Source organism: Megalobrama amblycephala, linkage group LG4 (assembly GCF_018812025.1).
Source record: "Megalobrama amblycephala isolate DHTTF-2021 linkage group LG4, ASM1881202v1, whole genome shotgun sequence".
Taxonomy (NCBI): Eukaryota; Metazoa; Chordata; class Actinopteri; order Cypriniformes; family Xenocyprididae; genus Megalobrama; species Megalobrama amblycephala.
Window position 1 is genome coordinate 12,376,929 of NC_063047.1, and position 18,688 is coordinate 12,395,616.

An 18,688-nucleotide genomic window follows, 5' to 3' on the forward strand; every position below is an offset into this window, starting at 1 on the left:
CTCCAGGTAGGTTGCAGTTCTGGAAAATGGTGGCGCTGGAGACTAAAGGGTTCCTGATGGTTTCACACTTAATTCTTCACCTTAATTCTTAAGTCTTTTGCAGTTAACATGTCTTTTGTTCTCCACCTGTTTTTGTCTGACCCTGCTGACCCAATGAGCATTTCACTGTCCCATGGTCATGCCTTAACTTTGCAATTTCTACTATTGCATTAGTATTGCATCCTTCTCATGAGGATTTAATCATTTTTGACCTTTCAGTCTGAGTTAAATCTCTTTTTTTTTTGGCTAATTTTGCCTGTAAAAGAAAACCTGCCTAATAATTCTGCACACCTGAATATAAAGCGTTTTTCATTTCCAGCCTTCATGAACAATTATATATCACTTATAAATGATTAAATACAAAATTAATAGTAGTTATTATGATTGATGTGGATTGGAATTGGTAAAATGTGCTTGGAAAAAAATATGATCAGAAAATCAACTTGACTAATAATTCTGCACATGATACATATATAAATACATTTTATTTTGATTTATATTTATATGTATCATGTGCAGATTACTATATAGTAATCTGAATAAAAAGTATCATCAAAATTTCTTTTGAATGTGTCTGGCATTTGGATGAAAATTTGTATTTTACAAGGCAGTATAACATTTATACCTGCCGTTTGTAACTGTCATCATATTGGGGGTGTCTATGATGCTTTAAAATCAGTGTTGCCATGTCCACTTATTTTAAGTGACTTTGGGCTTGTTTTTTCATTAGGTCACTTACAAATACGGGCAGTTCCAATGCATGAAAACCATTTTGGCTTGTTTTGAAAATTGCTTATTTTCCCTCAGACCAAATCACTTAATGTTCTACAGATCTGGCAACACTGCTGTGATGCCTTCCACTGCTGTGTAGTTAACTGTGGCCACACTATGGCTCCGACACAATTCAATGTTAATATATAATTTCTTTTTCCTATGAAAAATTGCAATGTTGGTGCCTGTAGCAACTAATGAGACGGAGACGTTATTAGCGCACTACCACAGACAGCACTGTCACACAGAGTGCCTTCGCAGATTAAACAGATGTAGAAACGTGTCTCACTTCTGACACTTCTGCTCTGACCTTTAACGGCTCCCGCTCCTGCAGATCCGACGAGCCGTCGCTGCTTTTGTACTTGGAGTCTTTGTCTCGCTGGTCAATCGTCGAATAGCCATCTAATGAGAGGGAAAGAAAGCAGAGAAGCTCTGTCATCATGATTGGTGTGTCAGCACCCTCAGCATGGCTCTTCAAACAAGCAGCGACAGATCCCTCAACCTTCAGCCGGGAGCATCCCATACGTGCTGCGCTCACAGATGTTCTCATGCTCGCAGCTGAGCGCGTGATGTGTGCGATTACTCTGAGGGTTTGTGTGCATGCAGGCTGTGTGTATTTCTTCACTTCCTTCCAGCCACTCAAGCAGCACCCCATCTTCAGCCTCTGTCCAATTATTGTCAGTCAGGCTTGGAGAGGATGCTGCTTCAGTGGAGAAGATCAGAGAGACGGCACCATAATGAAGAGGTGGTACTCTGTAGTGAACAAGCAATAGTGCTTCTGTTCAAATTTCCATTGGCCCAAACACACCAAACACAACAACACTACAAACATCTTATTAAAAGAGGGGTTTTGCAGACAGCATTGGAATGAAACTCTTCAGGGAAAAAGAAATGCAGTTAGAATTTAATTACTTTTTAAAACTAAACGCAACATTGCTTAGGAGAAATTTTAGAGGAATGGAATTAAGAGGGATTATGGTTTTGTATTCTCACAAAACCACATCAGTCTGTAGGGTTTGTTTTTGAGGGCATGCCGAAACTGTCTTACCTGGACCGAGTTCGTCCATAGGTATCATATCCCCACCGCTACACCCTCTGTTGCCTGCAAAGCATTTTACAGGCCTGATTTTTCAAGGAACTAACACTCAAGCTCATTTTTAGAATATCAATTTAAGTATAAAATCTCTTCATAGCTTTCAAGGTCTATAGAGTAAAATCTCATTCTTCTGCATTATTGAGAAACTGGTTTACAAGTCTTAGGGTGGGTTGCACCAATAAGGATTAAATTAAGCAAAGTTTAGAGCTAATCAAGGATTTGTTGATCTGGGTTTTGTTTTAAAGGGTTAGTTCACCCCAAAATTAAAATTCTGTCATTTATTACTCACCCTCATGTCGTTCCACACCCGTAAGACATTCGGAACAGATATTGTATATATTTTTCATAAAATCCGATGGCTCAGTGAGGCCGGCATTGCCAGCAAGACAATTAACACTTTCAATTTAAAACAGTTCATGTGACTACAGTGTTTCGACCTTAATATTATGAAGTGACGAAAATACTTTTTGTGCGCCAAAAAAAAAAAAAAAAAAAAAAAAAAAGCTATATTCAACAATATCTAGTGATGGGCAATTTCAAAACACTGCTTCATGAAGCTTTCAATTTCAATGTTTCACCACAGGGGGGCGTGACTGACAGTTTGATACAAGCTCCCAACCACGGATTCGAAACTAAAGATTAGTTAAGCTTCGAAGCTTCATGAAGCAGTGTTTTGAAATCGCCATTCACTAGATATTGTTGAATAAAATCGTTATTTTGTTTTTTTTTGGCGCACAAAAAATATTCTCGTCTCTTCATAACATTAAGGTTGAACCACTGCAGTCACATGAACTGTTTTAAAAATGTCTTTAGTAGCTTTCTGGCAATGGAGGCCTCACTGAGCCATCAGATTTTATGGAAAATATCTTAATTTGTGTTCTGAAGATGAACGAAGGTCTTACGGGTGTGGAACGACATGAGGGTGAGTAATTAATGACAGAATTTTCATTTTTGGGTGAACTAACCCTTTAAACAGCAACAAAGTTAATATTCCATTTCCTTCTTTATTTACCACCAGAAACTTTCTTTCTGACATAAGTAGCTCTTGCCGTTAAACGAAATAAACTTGTCAGCTGTTTTTATAAACTGCTATGTAGAGAGACCGTTAATGATCAAGCAGGCAATGAAAACATTGTGGCAGCGTGCGAATTTCATAAGCCTGTAAATTTATTTATAGTATCAATTAATAGAGTAATATGGCAGCATTAATGTATAACAAAACAACTGGCATGATTTGCGGAGTGATTATCTCTGCTCTTGACAGTGCCGCCCAGCAGTCTTGCATGGAGCGGGCCTGAGAAACGAGAGGTGCAGCAGCAAACACTAGTTCTCACCTCATCATCACAATCCCTAAGATCTGAGTTTAAAATGATGGTGCAACAGGATTAAAGTTAATCTATCTTAAATATAAATTAAATCCAGGATCAAAATGATGGTTTAAATGTAAACCTGCTTATTTTTAAACAAGGTTTAAAGTTTGGTGCAAAAGAATTATTAGATAAATCTTGATTTAATCTAGATTTAAGATTAATCCTTATTGGTGCAACCCACCCTTAATGTTGAAAATATACTTTAATTAGATAATAATCTGTGAAATTCTTCACTACACACAATTCTGAAGTGAGAGCCACCAATCAGAGGAGACACAATGAGTGAGAATGGCAGAAATATGACTCAACAGTGACCACCCATTCCCATAAAGCATAAAAAGGACAATCAAATCAGTCACTTTAAAGGTCCCGTTTTTTGTGTTTTTTTGAAGCTTTGATTGTGTTTATAGTGTGCAATATAACATGTGTTCATGTTTCGCGTGTAAAAAAACACAGTATTTTTCACATAATTTACTTATCTGTATACCGCTGTTTCCACTGTCATAAAAACGGGCTGATGACTTCCTTGCTCTATGAAGTCCCTCCTTCAGAAATACATAACGAGTTCTGATTGTGCCAGCGGTTCCTGTGTTGTGATTCGACAGCAGCTTCTGCTCCATCTTTCAAGAATAATCTTTGTGCGAATCCGGCATTAAACTGATTGAGATTGAGGAAGCTGTCCTCAGCAAAATGTGCTGCACATAGTTTTACATGTGGATTATAATTTTCGGTAACCGAGTTAAACATAAATTGTAACCATTGATCTCTAAGTACAGCGTCCCTGGGAAGGCCAAACAAAGGTGATTGGACTGCGGGATGAAAATAACAGCGTTTCGACGACATGGCGACAAACACACTCTACAAACGCAACTCTTGCTCTTCTCCGTGGGAGCGCAATAAGACCACGCCCCCTTTTTTTGTGTATTCCTGTGGGCGGAGGTTAGTCAAAAAACTGTTTTAGTGACGTCATTAAAGAAGGAAGTAGAGGGATGTAGTCCAAACTGGCCGTTCGATGTAGGCGACTTCTGTTAAATAAAATATCTCGCTTGTCATTGAACTTTGAGCTTTAAAATTTTACAGATTTTATTTATACTCTAAAAACAACATTACACACTAACTAAAGTTTGAAACATGGGATCACGAAGAACGGGACCTTTAAAGTTTACACTCTTATATGTAAAATTTGGGGTCAGTAAGATTTCTTTTTGGATGAAATTCTACAAAAATATTAAGCAGCACAACAATAAATGTTTCTTGAGCAGCAAATCAGCATATTAAGGCTAATTCACACCACACAGACAAACGCCAACGAACACGTTTGTTGGGTTTTTTCGGATCAGTGTGTTACCCCTGTCGACATCTGTTGGTGTTTTCACCCGACTGAACATTGAACATGTTCAATCAGCATTTGTCAGTGTCTGCTGGGGCAGTGTGAACACGACAGTCATTTTTCATAAAATTCTAAATCCAGCGGCCAACTTGTTTGTATGTGTTTGTTGGCGTTTGTCTGTGCGGTTGAATGGTAGTGGATATTTTGAGTATATTTTAGAAATACACTTCTAAAATACTGTATATTATACTCACAAACAATGATCTAAAGTTAACAGTTTTTTAAATTTTATTGCTGTTGCTTATTTGATAACATCATTTGTAGTGGTTCATGGATGAGTAGTTCGTCTTGGAGCTGGCTGGTTTCGTAGTTTTGATCTCTGATTTTTATTTCAGTTATGGAGAAAATGAATGAGAAAAATACTTTCGGAACAAAGGCTGCTAAAAAGCTGTGCGTTGTGCTCTATTCTCCACATTAAGGCAAGCAGGGAATGGTGTGGGACTGATGGATGTGATCAAATGTATCACTGTCATGAGCATCCATGCTAACAGCAGTAATAAAATTAGAAAAAAACCAAAGCTGTCATGCTAACTCCTCTCTCAATGAGATGTGCCCGGGTGGACGGATGGTGCGCAGTAATTTACCATCATTTTACTTGAGAGTGAATGAATAATGAGCTCCTATACTGAGGCCCATTAATCCACTGTCTGATCCTCATAAATCATTCTGTATCATATGAACTGCTCAAATGACCGATTAAAGCACAAGAGATGCGGCAGCTGCACACACCAGCTGAGCAATGGGGGTGAAAGATCAAGTATTCTGCCACATGTTAAAACACAAAAAGCAGTAGAGTTCAGAAGATATGCTCGCTCAGGTGCACCTGAACCTCCAGAACTCCCCTGAGCATCCAGATTTGCTGTTATCCATAGTGTGTAAGTCTCTGTTTGGGGTCTTACACTAACCTTGGTTCTTCTCCATCAAGGGGAGTGTAGTGTCGTCGTAGCCAGGCTTGCAGCTCTTGGATCCTTTGGGGGTACCAGTCGCTATCGGCTGAGAAAGATCAAGATGATAATGTTTCAGAAATATAGGACAGAGTGGCAACAAAAAACACTTGGGTAATACTTCAGTATAGGGAACACATATTCACTTTTAACTACAACTTAACTCCTAATTTACTGCTTATTAATAGTTAGTAAGGTAGTTTATGTAGTGTTTAAATTTAGGTATTTGGTAGGATTGTAGAATAAGGTCATACAGAATAAGGCATTAATATATGCTTTATAAGTACTTATAAACAACCAATAATAAGCAACTAGTTAAAAGTGAGAATTGAACGCTAAAATGAAAGGTTACCAACATTTGAATTCATTTTTTTTCATAAAATATGAAGATAAGGCATGCAAAGGATAGTTATAGAACAAAGTGAATCTCGCAGAAACTGTCAAGTAATGTGACCTTCATATTTCCCTTCTTTAAGAAAATTGTACTGTGCATTAGAAAAAGAAATCTATTATAAGAGCCATTAAAATTTTTTGCAATTATGAAATAATTTCCCTGGCAAACAATGTGAAAAAAATATGAGACACTGAAATTAGTGCATTTATAAAATAGCATTAAAGTATATTAAAAAATATAGTATATATGAAGGATACATAATGGCACATTAGCATATTTTTATTTTTATTCATGATTATTTATGTAATCTTTAATATAATTTTATAATATTTTTATATTTAAAAAAAAAATAATCATTGACATTCCAGCTATTCTGGAATTCCATTTCTTATTGTTTTTTTCTTTCGATTTTGGAGTGAATTGTGAACCGGACATTTCTTCATTAGATTTACCCTTCTATACAGTACTCTATCATTTGGTATTAGAATAAGTGAAAAATCAGAGTGTTTGTGTGTATCTTTGCTCCGCTCTACCTGGAAGTGTGTTTTATTCCAGCCGTCCTTGGTCAAGGCATTTCTCAGCTCCTTATAGCTCCAAACCGTCTGTAGTACATGGGAAGCAGCTTTGGTCTCCCTTGCCGACTGGCTGCAATGCATAAACATGCAGGGAACGAGAGTTATGAGGAATCCAGAGCCCGGTGGAATAACTCTCAAATTCAAAGTCATCTATTCCCCTCCTAGCATCGCGAAGTCACTACGGCTCCAATCTCCAACCCCTGTGGCCACAGATTCCTCTATTTTCACTTCATTAGCTTTTCCTGTGATCCTCACTTAATTACCAGGAGCCTACGACTTCAAAGACGCATCAGAAAGAGATGGAGAGAGGCCATGGAGCCACTCTCCAGTCAAGCATGTACTCTTTAAAAAGTTAATCTCTCACAATCAATATTTAGTTTTGGGTAAAATCACGCTCAAATGATGTGAAGTTTTAAATGAGGTCATATGTGGAAAGGATGGAGGAGGTTTGTTTAACATATGGCTTTCTCTCCGGAGTTCTCTGCTGCTTTTGATATCTACAGCACTACACCACTTAATATTCAGTTTTTCACACGCATATATTAAAAATGACATGTGTGGTGATAAAAATAAGACACTTCAAAGAGCAGCAACTCTTGTTGCTGTTTTTCTCTGCGATGTGAGGAGGACCCAAACTAACGGAAGATGTTTGCACAGATCAAAAACCTGTTGGTGTACATACCGCACTAAGCGAGCCTTAAGAAGTCATAATTGGTTGAAGTAGATGTACTATAGATAGTTGGCTTGAAAAATAAATTACAACACAGAAAGGTGCAAAAAAATCTTTAAAAAAGTATGTACCATGCAAATTAGGTCTAAAAAGTGAAACGGAGATTAAAATGTTAACTTTTTTTATTTTAATAACTTGAGCAGAAATCAGAATTGTCCTGTCTTGGTCTGTGCTCCATTCACTTCCTACCTGGTCCTGTTGATGGCCACAAGCTTGTCGATTGCTTGAGCGGTAATGAGAGAGCGGGCGTTCTCAGAGCTGTCAGTGATAATTTCATGGATGGTGTTGAGGATGGCCACCACTGTGTCTTCCTCCAGGTTCTTGGCTGGCCGCTGCTGTCCGCTGGGCAGGTTGCTGACCAAATCCCTCATGGCGTAACTCCCTGAGGATGAGAGTACAAAAGAATGATAGATTCGGATCTGGCAAAGAGCAAAACAAGTTACAGAAACCCAGAAGCAGTAGACCGTAAACACAGATTTGTATTCAGAATTCTTCTACATATCAGGTTCATTAACTGTCGCCTTCTTGGTAAATATCTAATTAAAAAATTTAAGAGCACTGAGTAACAGTTTCTTTTCTTTCCTAAAACTTTTGTTTTACCAAAGTTGTTGTGCAAATACTACTCATAGTCAGCTATGATTAAAGGTGCCCTCGAATGAAAAATTGAATTTATCTTGGCATTGTTAAATAACAAGAGTTCAGTACATGGAAATGTCTCAAACTCCATTGTTTCCTCCTTCTTATATAAATCTCATTTGTTTAAAAGACCTCCGAAGAACAGGCGAATCTCAACATAACACTGACTGTTACGTAACAGTCGGGGTGTACGCCCCCAATATTTGCATATGCCAGCCCACGTTTCCAACGTTATAAAAGGCATTAGACAAGGGCAGCCAGTATTAACGTCTGGATCTGCACAACCAAATCATCAGACTAGGTAAGAAAGCAAGAACAATAGTGAAAAATGGCAGATGGAGCAATAATAACTGACATGATCCATGATAACATGATATTTTTAGTGATATTTGTAAACTGTCTGTCTAAATGTTTCGTTAGCATGTTGCTAATGTACTGTTAAATTGGTTAAAGTTACCATCGGTTATTACTGTATTCACGGAGACAAGAGAGCCGTCGCTATTTTCATTTTTAAACACTTGCAGTCTGTATAATGCATAAACACAACTTCATTCTTTATAAATCTCTCCAACAGAGTAGCATTAGCCGTTAGCCACGGAGCACTATCAAACTCATTCAAAATCAGAAGTAAACAGTATAACAGTATACAATACTCACATAATCCGACGCATGCATGACGAACACTTTGTAAAGATCCATTTTGAGGGTTATATTAGCTGTGTAAACTTTGTTAAGGCACTGTTCAAGGCAAGCGCGAGCTCTGTGGGCGGATAGCACGGGATTTAAAGGGGCCGCAGCATAAAATCGGCGCGTTTATAATGATGCCCCAAAATAGGCAGTTAAAAAAATTAATTAAAAAAAATCTATGGGGTATTTTGATCTGAAACTTCACAGACACATTCAGGGGACACCTTAGACTTATATTACATCTTTTAAAAACATAATCTAGGGCACCTTTAATTTATTAAATGATTCAAAAGTTTGGGGACAGCAAGATTTTTTTTCCACAAAGATGCATTACATTGATCAAAAGTAACGGTAAAGACTTTTACATTGTTATAAAAAATATATATTTTTCATATAAATGCTGTTCTTTTGAAATTTCTGTTTATAAAAGAAGCCTGGAAAAAACTACACCATGGTTTCTACAAAAATATTAAGCAGCACAACTGTTTTCAACATTTATAGAATGTTTCTTGAGCAGCAAATCAGCATATTAGAATGATTTCTGAAGGATCATGTGACACTGACAGGAGTAATGATGCTGAAAATTCAGCTTTGCCATCACAGGAATAAATAAAAACAGACAGTTATTTTAAATTGTAATAATATTTCACAATATTACTATTTTTACTGCACTTTGATCAAATAAATGCATCCTTGGTCCTTACATTTAAAAATCTTTCTGACAACAAACTTTTGAAAGGTAGTGTAAGTGTCAAGTACTATTAAGCTGGTTTTACACAATATGTAGAAATGATCAAGAAACGCTGCTCTTGCCTATCAGGTCTTTGTTGCGGCGGTCGATGGACAGGTTCCTCAGAGCGATGGCCACAGCTCGCACCACCTTGTCTGAGTCAGAGCGCAAGAGCTCCACGAGGATTGGCAGCCCCTTCTCCTTACGCACAGTCGCCCGGATATAGTTTGACCACTGTAGAAATGAGAGGATCATACATACTTTATGAAGCCAGTGAATCAGACATTTTTTTCGCTGTACTCATTTCATGAAGTCAGGTCAACTTATACTTAGCCAGATAAGCAGCTCTGCTAATCTCTCATAGCAGGAATATGCCTGTTAGAGTATGTGCGCAAGAAAAAACTCCTCTGTTCTGGGAAACGGCAATCCAGTAAATAGCCATTTGTCCCTGCTAGACTTGTATGCATTTTTCTCTCTAACCGCATGAATCACAAAACCTTTATGTGACACAAGAAATCTCTATTCATCAACCAGTGCCCCTGAGATAGTAATTAAGTTGTTGCAAAACCACGCCATGGCCACTAGGAGATGGTAGTGAGCCTAGAAACACGTTTGCAAGAAAAGTAGGGGAAAAAGAATAAATTAATGAATAAAAGCTCTCAAATCCTCTTATAGACCACAGACGTGACATGTCTGTCTCCCTACAGCAGGGGTTTGTGATGTGCTTGGGACTCTGGGTTCACTAGCATGCATGTGTCACCAAGCATAGATATGAGGCAGGTCTGAAGCGGTGTAACCACACAGAAAAGCTGTGAGCTTATGCATGGCTGCACTTCAGGTCCAAATGGAGGAGGACGCAGGGTCAGGGCAGTGCAGTTTAATGGGATTTACTCTTGCATTAGGCATAGGGGAATGTGTTTATTAGGGCATTTCCTCTTGATTTCTGCCACAAGAGAAAACAGAGCCCCACACATGACACTGTGAAACAGACACATCATACTTGTAATTAGGTATTGATTAGGAAATGTGTTCAAGGTTCATTTCAAGCAGACAGAAAAAAAACCCATCACAAATGAAGGTTTATGGATTTGCATTATGTTCTCCAGCAGGCCAATCATAGTCCGTATGGTGGTTGAACAGGCCGCCTTTGTTTGTTACGGCATCTTGTGTTACTTTACACCACCAATTTTAATGATTCTCATTTCAACTTTTCATATGCAGTTCTGTTCTGATTCTTTTAGTAATTTTGACAATAATTATACATATTTAATACAATATAATCATACAATTATGATAATTGTACAATTATACAGTAATTATATTACAATATAACAATAATTATTGCTTAAAGCAGAAGACTGTTGTCAACAGAGAAAACTGAGACACTTTCAGATTTCAGCAGAATAGTAATAAATCAGAACTAAACAAATAAATTCTTAAAAAAAACTTTCAAAAGTTGGAGGTCTGTAAGACTTTTCAGCAAAGGAGCATTAAATCGATCAAAAGTGACAGTAAAGACTTTTATATTGTTATAAAAAATGTAGATTTCAAGTAAGTACTGTACTTTTAAACTTTCTATTCAGAGAATCCTGAAGAAAATCATGGTTTCAACAAAATATTAAAGAGATAGTTCACTCTAAAATTAAAACTATCATCATTTACTCACCCTGCATTGTAAATTGTGTGTATATATATATATATAAGATGGATGTTTGTTGAGAGCCAAATCAGCATATTAGAATGATTTCTGAAGGATCATGTGACACTGAAGACTGGATTAATGATGCTGAAAATTCAGCTTTGCCATCACAGGAATAAATTACATTTTGAAATATTTTACAACAAAAACAGTTTTTTACAAAAACATTTTAAATTGTAATAATATTTCACAATATTAAAATTTTCAAAATAAATGCAGTTTTGGTGAGCATAAGAGACTTTAGACATGTTGTCATGAAAACAAGACATGTCATCATGACAACAGCTCTGATTCTTTTATTGTATATTTTATTTCCATATTTTATAATGTTCCACTGTATAAGCATATGAATACACTTTCTAGAATCTCTAATGGAACCAAAGAGAAGACACTCACTGTCCACTGTCCAGCGCTGAGGTTCTGTAGAGCCCCGGCCGCTGCTTCTAGCGTGTTATAGTTCTGGCTTTCTGTCAGCAGAGACAGGTAGAGTCGGACCACCTCCGGCTGATACAGTAACTCAAAACCTGCACATGTACATGACAGATACACAACAGAATTACAGATATAACACTAGTTGAACACAGACAAACACAGATTAGCTATGGGGTGGCAAACATTGATTACATTTCCTTCTGCTGGTGTTGTGGTGCACCTGGCGAAACAAAAAGTGGACAAAATAACACGGTAGGACAAACGCATGATTATCACGACAAATAAATAGAGACAGAAAATCAAAGAGACTCCACTTTCACAGATACATTGAGCAGTTCACTAGACAAACTGCCTAAAAAAGCCAATTGCCTGATGGACGCTTGGCTTCTTGATAGCAACACCCCAATCTGAGCCAATGTAATCACGGAGTCTTTCATTAAACATGACTTGAGGTCAGAAACCCAAAAGAAGAAGCTCTTTCTGGCTGATTCAATGTCGGTTCCTCCTCCAACAAAAACAACAACACCACCACAACATTTTGAGAATACCCATGTTGGAGACATTTGCAGTGATAGTAGGGAGTGGATAATTAGCTTTCTCCTGTCTAAATGCTAAATGATGCCGGCGGACATACGAATCCCTGTATGCTACTCCTGGGATGTGACCGTTCGTATGTGCGTGTTCCTCTACAATTATTTTTCATAAGCTGCACCTCTGAGTATTGCAATACAAGATTTACAAACATAAATATAGAACGTTCTGCCTCTTGTATATTCCAGTGGTTTCGCTTCAGGACCACAATTGTTTACTGTACAAAATAAAAAATATCCACAAAATGTATTGTATTTTTTTTTTTAAGGATGAGGTCATGTCACACAATACGTCCATGTCAGCATCTACCTAATTTGACACTTCTACACAGTGACAGATGAATTTGAACTACAATATACTGTTTGAGGGGAAACACCTTTGATGTCAACAACAAAAGATATCTGAAGAGATTTCTTCTGTTCTGTTCTGTGCGACCTTATTTCTTCTGTGGAACACAAACAAAGATTCTTTGAAGAATGTTTCAACTGTTTTTGCCAACCCAGTGCAACCAAAACAACCAAAAAAAAGTCCACTGAGTTTCATTGTTTGAACAAAAGAAACACTGAGACAGTGTTGCACAGAAGATGTTTAGTCATACAGGTTTGGAGCAACACGAGGGTAAATAAACAACAACAATTTTAATTTTGGGAAAACTATCCCTTTTAATATTTAATATTGAATATCCCTTTTAATACTCACTGAAAGTTTCAACATTTGAGTCCTTGTCTGGGTCTGAGGATAACCATTTAGTTGAAATCTTCAACTGTGCAACCACCGCACATCCAGCTTGCACAGTCTTGGTGTAACGCTAGTCATGAAGCGCTCATGGATTCTCTTCATAACTTGGCCTGGGCAAGCAATACAACCAAGGCTGAGCATGACAGATGTGTGGGGGTTCAACAGGACATCTTTTTCACTGCCACGTCAAAATCGAGGCGTCTGGAGAAGTTCAAAGGAACCTGAGCAATGATATTCATACAAAGGCAGCAAAACTGCAACACGGTGTAATTCGGTAACACGTCTGAAATGAGTTTGCGCTGTGGCGGCGAGCAGAAAAAGATGGAAGGGCTGACATACTAATGCATGTTTGCTGGTGTGTGACTGCATTAGAAAAGCTCAACCACTGCCTGGCCCATCTGCACTTTCTAAATGTGCACCTAACACCTATAATTTAGAGATGGAAGAGTGGCCTGCAGGATGTGGGCTGCTCACTATACATTTTTATTTCTGTCTGACTGATGGTTTGAGCGAAAGAACTGTCCTCATCTTTTTTTGTAGCTTCCACACATTCACAACCTCAATTACCATTTAAGGCTATTTAAAGTCTTTCTCCTCCCCGCTGCTTTAAAATTCCTCTTGAGTGTGTTACTATGCAAAAAGACATCAGAGAAGCCTCATGAATGTATGTGCGGATTAGCTAAGGCATGTATTCACATCAGTATTATGCCTTTTTACAAAGAGCTAAGTGGAAAGTCATAAATCATAGTCGTTCAGATACAGAGCTGTATTCTCTCTCTCTGACAACTATAGCATTCCCTAATCTCTCTGTCAAAATTGAGTTAACATCGAAAAACCTAAATGCTTCATATTGTGGAAAGATGATTGCCTGCTAGTTTAGCTTTAACTCGAACCAGCCAATAAACACAAAATCAGATAATTAAATAAGCTTTTTCTTGTGGGGAAACGGCTGACGGATTTATCACTGCAAATGGAGAGTGTTTTCCATGTATGACTGACGTCTGTGTTAAACCCTGCCGCAAAGTTCATGTCATATCCATGACAGCCCTTTGATATCCGGGAGTCTGTCCACTGATTTGCCTCTGAGTAGTAGTTACGAAACAGCACATTTTAAGCTATGATTAGGGATTAGTTACCAAAAACGTTCCTCCTTCAGAGAGAGAGAGAGAGAGAGTTGAAAAACAGCAGGAGACAAAACATATCAGCTCTGCAAATATCATTGATTCCTGTCAGGATCCAACTTCTATTTCTTTGAACAAAGTGAGAACCGTGCTGTAATGTTGAATACATTGAATGAGCCGTTATACACATAAAAATCCAAGCCACTGCACGCATACAATAATCGCTTCACAAGAAAGAAACATCCACATGTCACCCTGGTGCCTTATTACGTATATGAATGGAATGTTCAATCCCAAGGGAAATAGGAAAGGGATCATTAGCATGATTCAGAGAGACATACTCTTGCTTTTGTAATCGTACTCTCTTTTAGTGGGTAAATTAAAATTAGTGAGTGACACCAGGAAACAACTCTAAGAAACAACCCTAACCCGTGACCCTAAAGAGGATAAGCAGTATGGAGAATGAATTGAAACTAAAATAAAACTAAATTAAATGTATACATTAATAACCTTAGAGTGGACATAAAAGAGGTATTCACCATAGCATTAAAGTGTTATTTCACCCAAAAATGAAATTTAAGTACTCACCCTCATGTCGTTCCATACCCATAAGACCTTTGTTCATCTTCGGAACAAAAAATTAAGATATTTTTGATGAAATCCAAGGGTATCTGATCCACATGGTTCAAATTGTTGAATAAAGTCATTATTTTTGTTTTGTTTTTGCACACAAAAAGTATTCTCATCGCTTCACAACATTAAGGTTGAACCACTGTAGTCACATTTACTATTTTAACCATGTTTTTAACTACCTTTCTGGATATCAAAAGGTGCAATGACCAGGGTTCCCACACCTTGGTTAACTTCAAATTCAAGGACCTTTCAAGGACTTTCCAGGTTCAATACCCTCAAATTCAAGGACTAAATGTCGGGACACATTTCAAGTGAGAGCAAGGTTACATCGTGTTACCTTGTAAGATACATTGTTACAGTTTGTGTCAAACACAAAAATGTCAAAAGCATTTTTTTTTTTTTGGCCATATGACAGAGATTTTCTATTTGTCATATTTCTGTTTTGCATAAAACTGAAGAATATTCGGTACATCCTATACTGTATTCTAAAATGATCTGATATTAACTTTTGCATGGATTTCATTGAAAAGAGCTTAGGCTCATGTAACCAGAAGTTTTAAGATATATGAATATGCTTTTAAGTTTTTCTTGCCTCATGGGTTTACATCTGTGAAATGTTGCGGTACCATCGTAGTAGTTTCGTGTGCGTGAACGTCGTGGTAACGTACAACACAAAGTACCTCATGCGGGAAACACTTAACGTAATGCGTAAATGCACATAACTAATAGGGGTGTAAATCGGACAGTTCATCACGATTCGATACAATATCGATTCTCATAGCCAGCGATTCGATATTTTCCGATACCTCAAAAAGTTCTGCGATACGATTACGATACGATTCGATTCGATTAATATTTCGATATTTTGAGCCTATTTTACACAACCAGTTAAATTTTTATTAACTCACAACTGCAACCAAAATATATAACAAACATTTATTTCAAAATTTCACATCCTGAACCCTGATTGGGTCATCCACAAATAAAAAATTCACACAGTAATCTAATGACAGCTTATGACATGACAACAGTCAAGAAAGTATTTTAGTTCTGTGCTAAAATGTGTAATGTCAAAAAACTGATAAACAAGGAATACATACACACACACACACACATAATTAAAAGACATTTATTTTAAATGTATAGCGCAGGTTTTTAATGAAGCAACAACATATTATAGGTAGGACAAAACAAGACAGGTATTAATATTCTTTCATTGTGCAAATTTATTATAAAGGCTCCAATACAGAGCGGAACAAAGCACTTATGCGCATCCCGTGTGCAGAATGATGTGCTTGAAGCAACACAGAGTAACAGCGCGCGGCGCTCTTATGCGGCAGTTTATTTACCATATTGTTTTAACAGTTTTAATTTCAGTTACTGTGTGTGTGAAGAACGATTCATAGCACTCTATTCTCCAGTGTTGTGATCTAACGGACACTGTTTGAGATGTGTGCGCACTGCTTTTTGCAAGGCTTTAAAAACAAGCAAATTATAAACTTTCGTGAAGATTCAGCACTGGCCCGATCAGCCAGTGACAGTTCCATCTACTGTCCCGAGTGTCTTTCACAAGTTCTGAAAGTTAGTTTAAACGAGAATGCACGAGTTGGCGATAATGCATAGACTGATATTGTGTGAAAATGTGTTGAGTGTTAAAACAAAGGTGCCTCTATAATTAGCCCACAGGTATCGATTTTTTAAGCATTGCATCGATGCATCGTATCGTTAGACATTAGATCGATGTATCGATCTATATCGATGTATTGTTACACCCCTAATAACTAACGTAAATCAAGCAAGCTAGTATGCACAGGCCACAAAGTGTTGGCAAAATAACACATTAGCGGACCAAAGGTAATAATATGGATTTTTTTTCCAGAACACTTCTTGCATAAAATAAATTCAGTCACTTGAACCTGTATCTATGCATGTTTATTTTCAAAAACTTTCCAGGGCCTTGAAATTTTTTTTCACATTTTCAGATTCACAAACTTTCAAGGATTTCAAGGACCCTTGGGAACCCTGAATGATGTTGCTGCCTATGTGTGGATCAGACACCCTCGGATTTCATCAAAAATATCTTAATTTGTGTTCTGAAGATGATAGAAGGTCTTACGGGTATGGAACAACATGAGGGTGAGTAATTAATGACAGAAATTTCATTTTTGGGTGAACTAACCCTTTAACTGAGGGAGACAATAAATAAGCAATAAGTGCAAGATGTTGCTCAGCCTTTAGCTCTTGCTAGAAATAAAAAAAAAAAATTGGTCTTCTCAGTTATATATAGTATATTGGTCTTTTTGGTTTAAAAAAATCAAAACAAAATCTGTGTATACTTGAATTTATGAATGCAGAAGATGAGAAAGAAAGAAAAGATTCTCTCCTGAGGCGTCTCCTCAGGGAAAACGAGTCCATTCAAATGACAGTCTACCTTTGGAACGGACTTCACACTTACGTTTTATGTGATGGCTTGTAAGTTGAATCAACAAAGTGGTAGGAGTTTCAAATGCCAACCGACAGCACCAAAAGGAAGGTGGTAATGGCTTACAGTCAACATAACAGCATTCTTGCTCATATGGGCTTCCCATAGAGACAGGAAGTAGGGTAGTCTGCAGGGAACAGGATGCACCAACAAAGCACCTTTCTTTTCTTTTTCATTCTGAACCCCTCATCCCTCCACAGGCCACTGAAATAGAATGGACAAGCCTGTCGAATATTTGATTTCCTCTGGAAATGCTTATTTACAGACTGAGAGCCTTTGGCCAGCTCTTAAAATGCTCCGGTTCATTCCTAAAAGTGGCTTCTCCTCCTCTCCTCTGTGCTCCGGCTGGCCAAATCTCACTGTGACATCCCAGACCAGACTGGCTGCTGAGACCAGCTTGTCACCGTTCACCCGAGGAGGTCTTTTTGCTTTGCTTGTCCTCAATGGCTTGTATTATGTGGAGTGTCAGTCTTCAAACCAACCTTCACAACGAGATTTTCCCTCTCTATTCATCCACTCTCTTCACCCCATCTTTCAACTCAAAAAAATACCCAGATTTAATTACTTTTCTAGTAGTATTGAACTAGAAGAAACTATTCCTTACCAGGACTGACTTGCTTCAGTATGGACAGCAATAATGCACTTCACATTATTTCTCCAAGTTCCTGTGGGTTTTAAACTCGATGGGCCTTTAAACTCGATGTTTATTTGAGGCACAAAGCTTGCCAAGAATAGATTTTTAACAGCTGTGAAACGTTTTGAGTGGCTATCTATTAAAGACAAATGCATTGTGAAGAGAACGGATGAACTTCAATGTAATAATCCATGTTTATATAATGATAGAGTAGATACTGGCATGAGAATTTAGTGTCTGAAATTATAAAAAAGATATCCTTAATCTCATATTCTCCTATGGTCAATTAAAGGTGCCCAAGAATGCTTTTTCACAAGATGTAATATAAGTCTAAGGGGTCCCCTGAATGTGTCTGTGAAGTTTCAGCTCAAAATACCCCATAGATTTTTTTTAATTAATTTTTTTAACTGCCTATTTTGGGGCATCATTAACTATGCACTGATTTTTTCAGCGCGCCGCCCCTTTAATTCGCGTGCTCCCTGCCACACGAGCTCTCGATTATATTACAGAACATTTACAAAGTTCACACAGCTAATATAACCCTCAGATGTTCGTCACGCATGCTGTATGCATGCTTCGAATTATGTGAGTAAAGTATTTATTTTGATGTTTATATTTGATTCTCTATGAGTTTGAGGCTGTGCTCCGTGGCTAACGGCTAATGCTACACTGTTGGAGAGATTTATAAAGAATGAAGTTGTGTTTATGAATTATACAGACGGCTCTTGTCTCCGTGAATTCAGTAAGAAACTATGGTAACTTTAACCTCATTTAACAGTACATTAGCAACATGCTAACGAAACATTTAGAAAGACAATTTACAAATATCACTAAAAATATCATGCTATCATGGATCATGTCAGTTATTATTGATCCATCTGCCATTTTCGCTGTTGTTCTTGCTTACCTAGTCTGTTGATTCACCTGTGCAGATCCAGACGTTACTGGCTGCCCTTGTCTAATGCCTTTGATAATGTTGGGAACATGGGCTGGCAT

At 37.6% G+C, this 18,688-nt stretch overlaps 1 protein-coding gene across 12 annotated transcripts in view; it reads right to left on the reverse strand.

Annotated features, from left to right (window-relative positions):
- The window catches only part of arvcfb (ARVCF delta catenin family member b), a 190,726-nt gene that overhangs the window by 5,853 nt on the left and 166,185 nt on the right, over positions 1–18,688 (reverse strand). For 10 of the 12 annotated variants that reach the window (XM_048187610.1, XM_048187607.1, XM_048187602.1 and 7 more), the window contains 7 exons: positions 11,458–11,585; positions 9,446–9,596; positions 7,499–7,691; positions 6,538–6,649; positions 5,572–5,659; positions 1,859–1,912; positions 1,121–1,212 (listed from right to left, as the gene is read on the reverse strand). In XM_048187610.1, the coding sequence (XP_048043567.1) occupies positions 1,121–1,212; positions 1,859–1,912; positions 5,572–5,659; positions 6,538–6,649; positions 7,499–7,691; positions 9,446–9,596; positions 11,458–11,585 (818 nt within the window). The remainder of the gene's footprint in view (positions 1–1,120; positions 1,213–1,858; positions 1,913–5,571; positions 5,660–6,537; positions 6,650–7,498; positions 7,692–9,445; positions 9,597–11,457; positions 11,586–18,688) is intronic. The other 2 variants (XM_048187608.1, XM_048187606.1) reach the window with 1 other exon arrangement.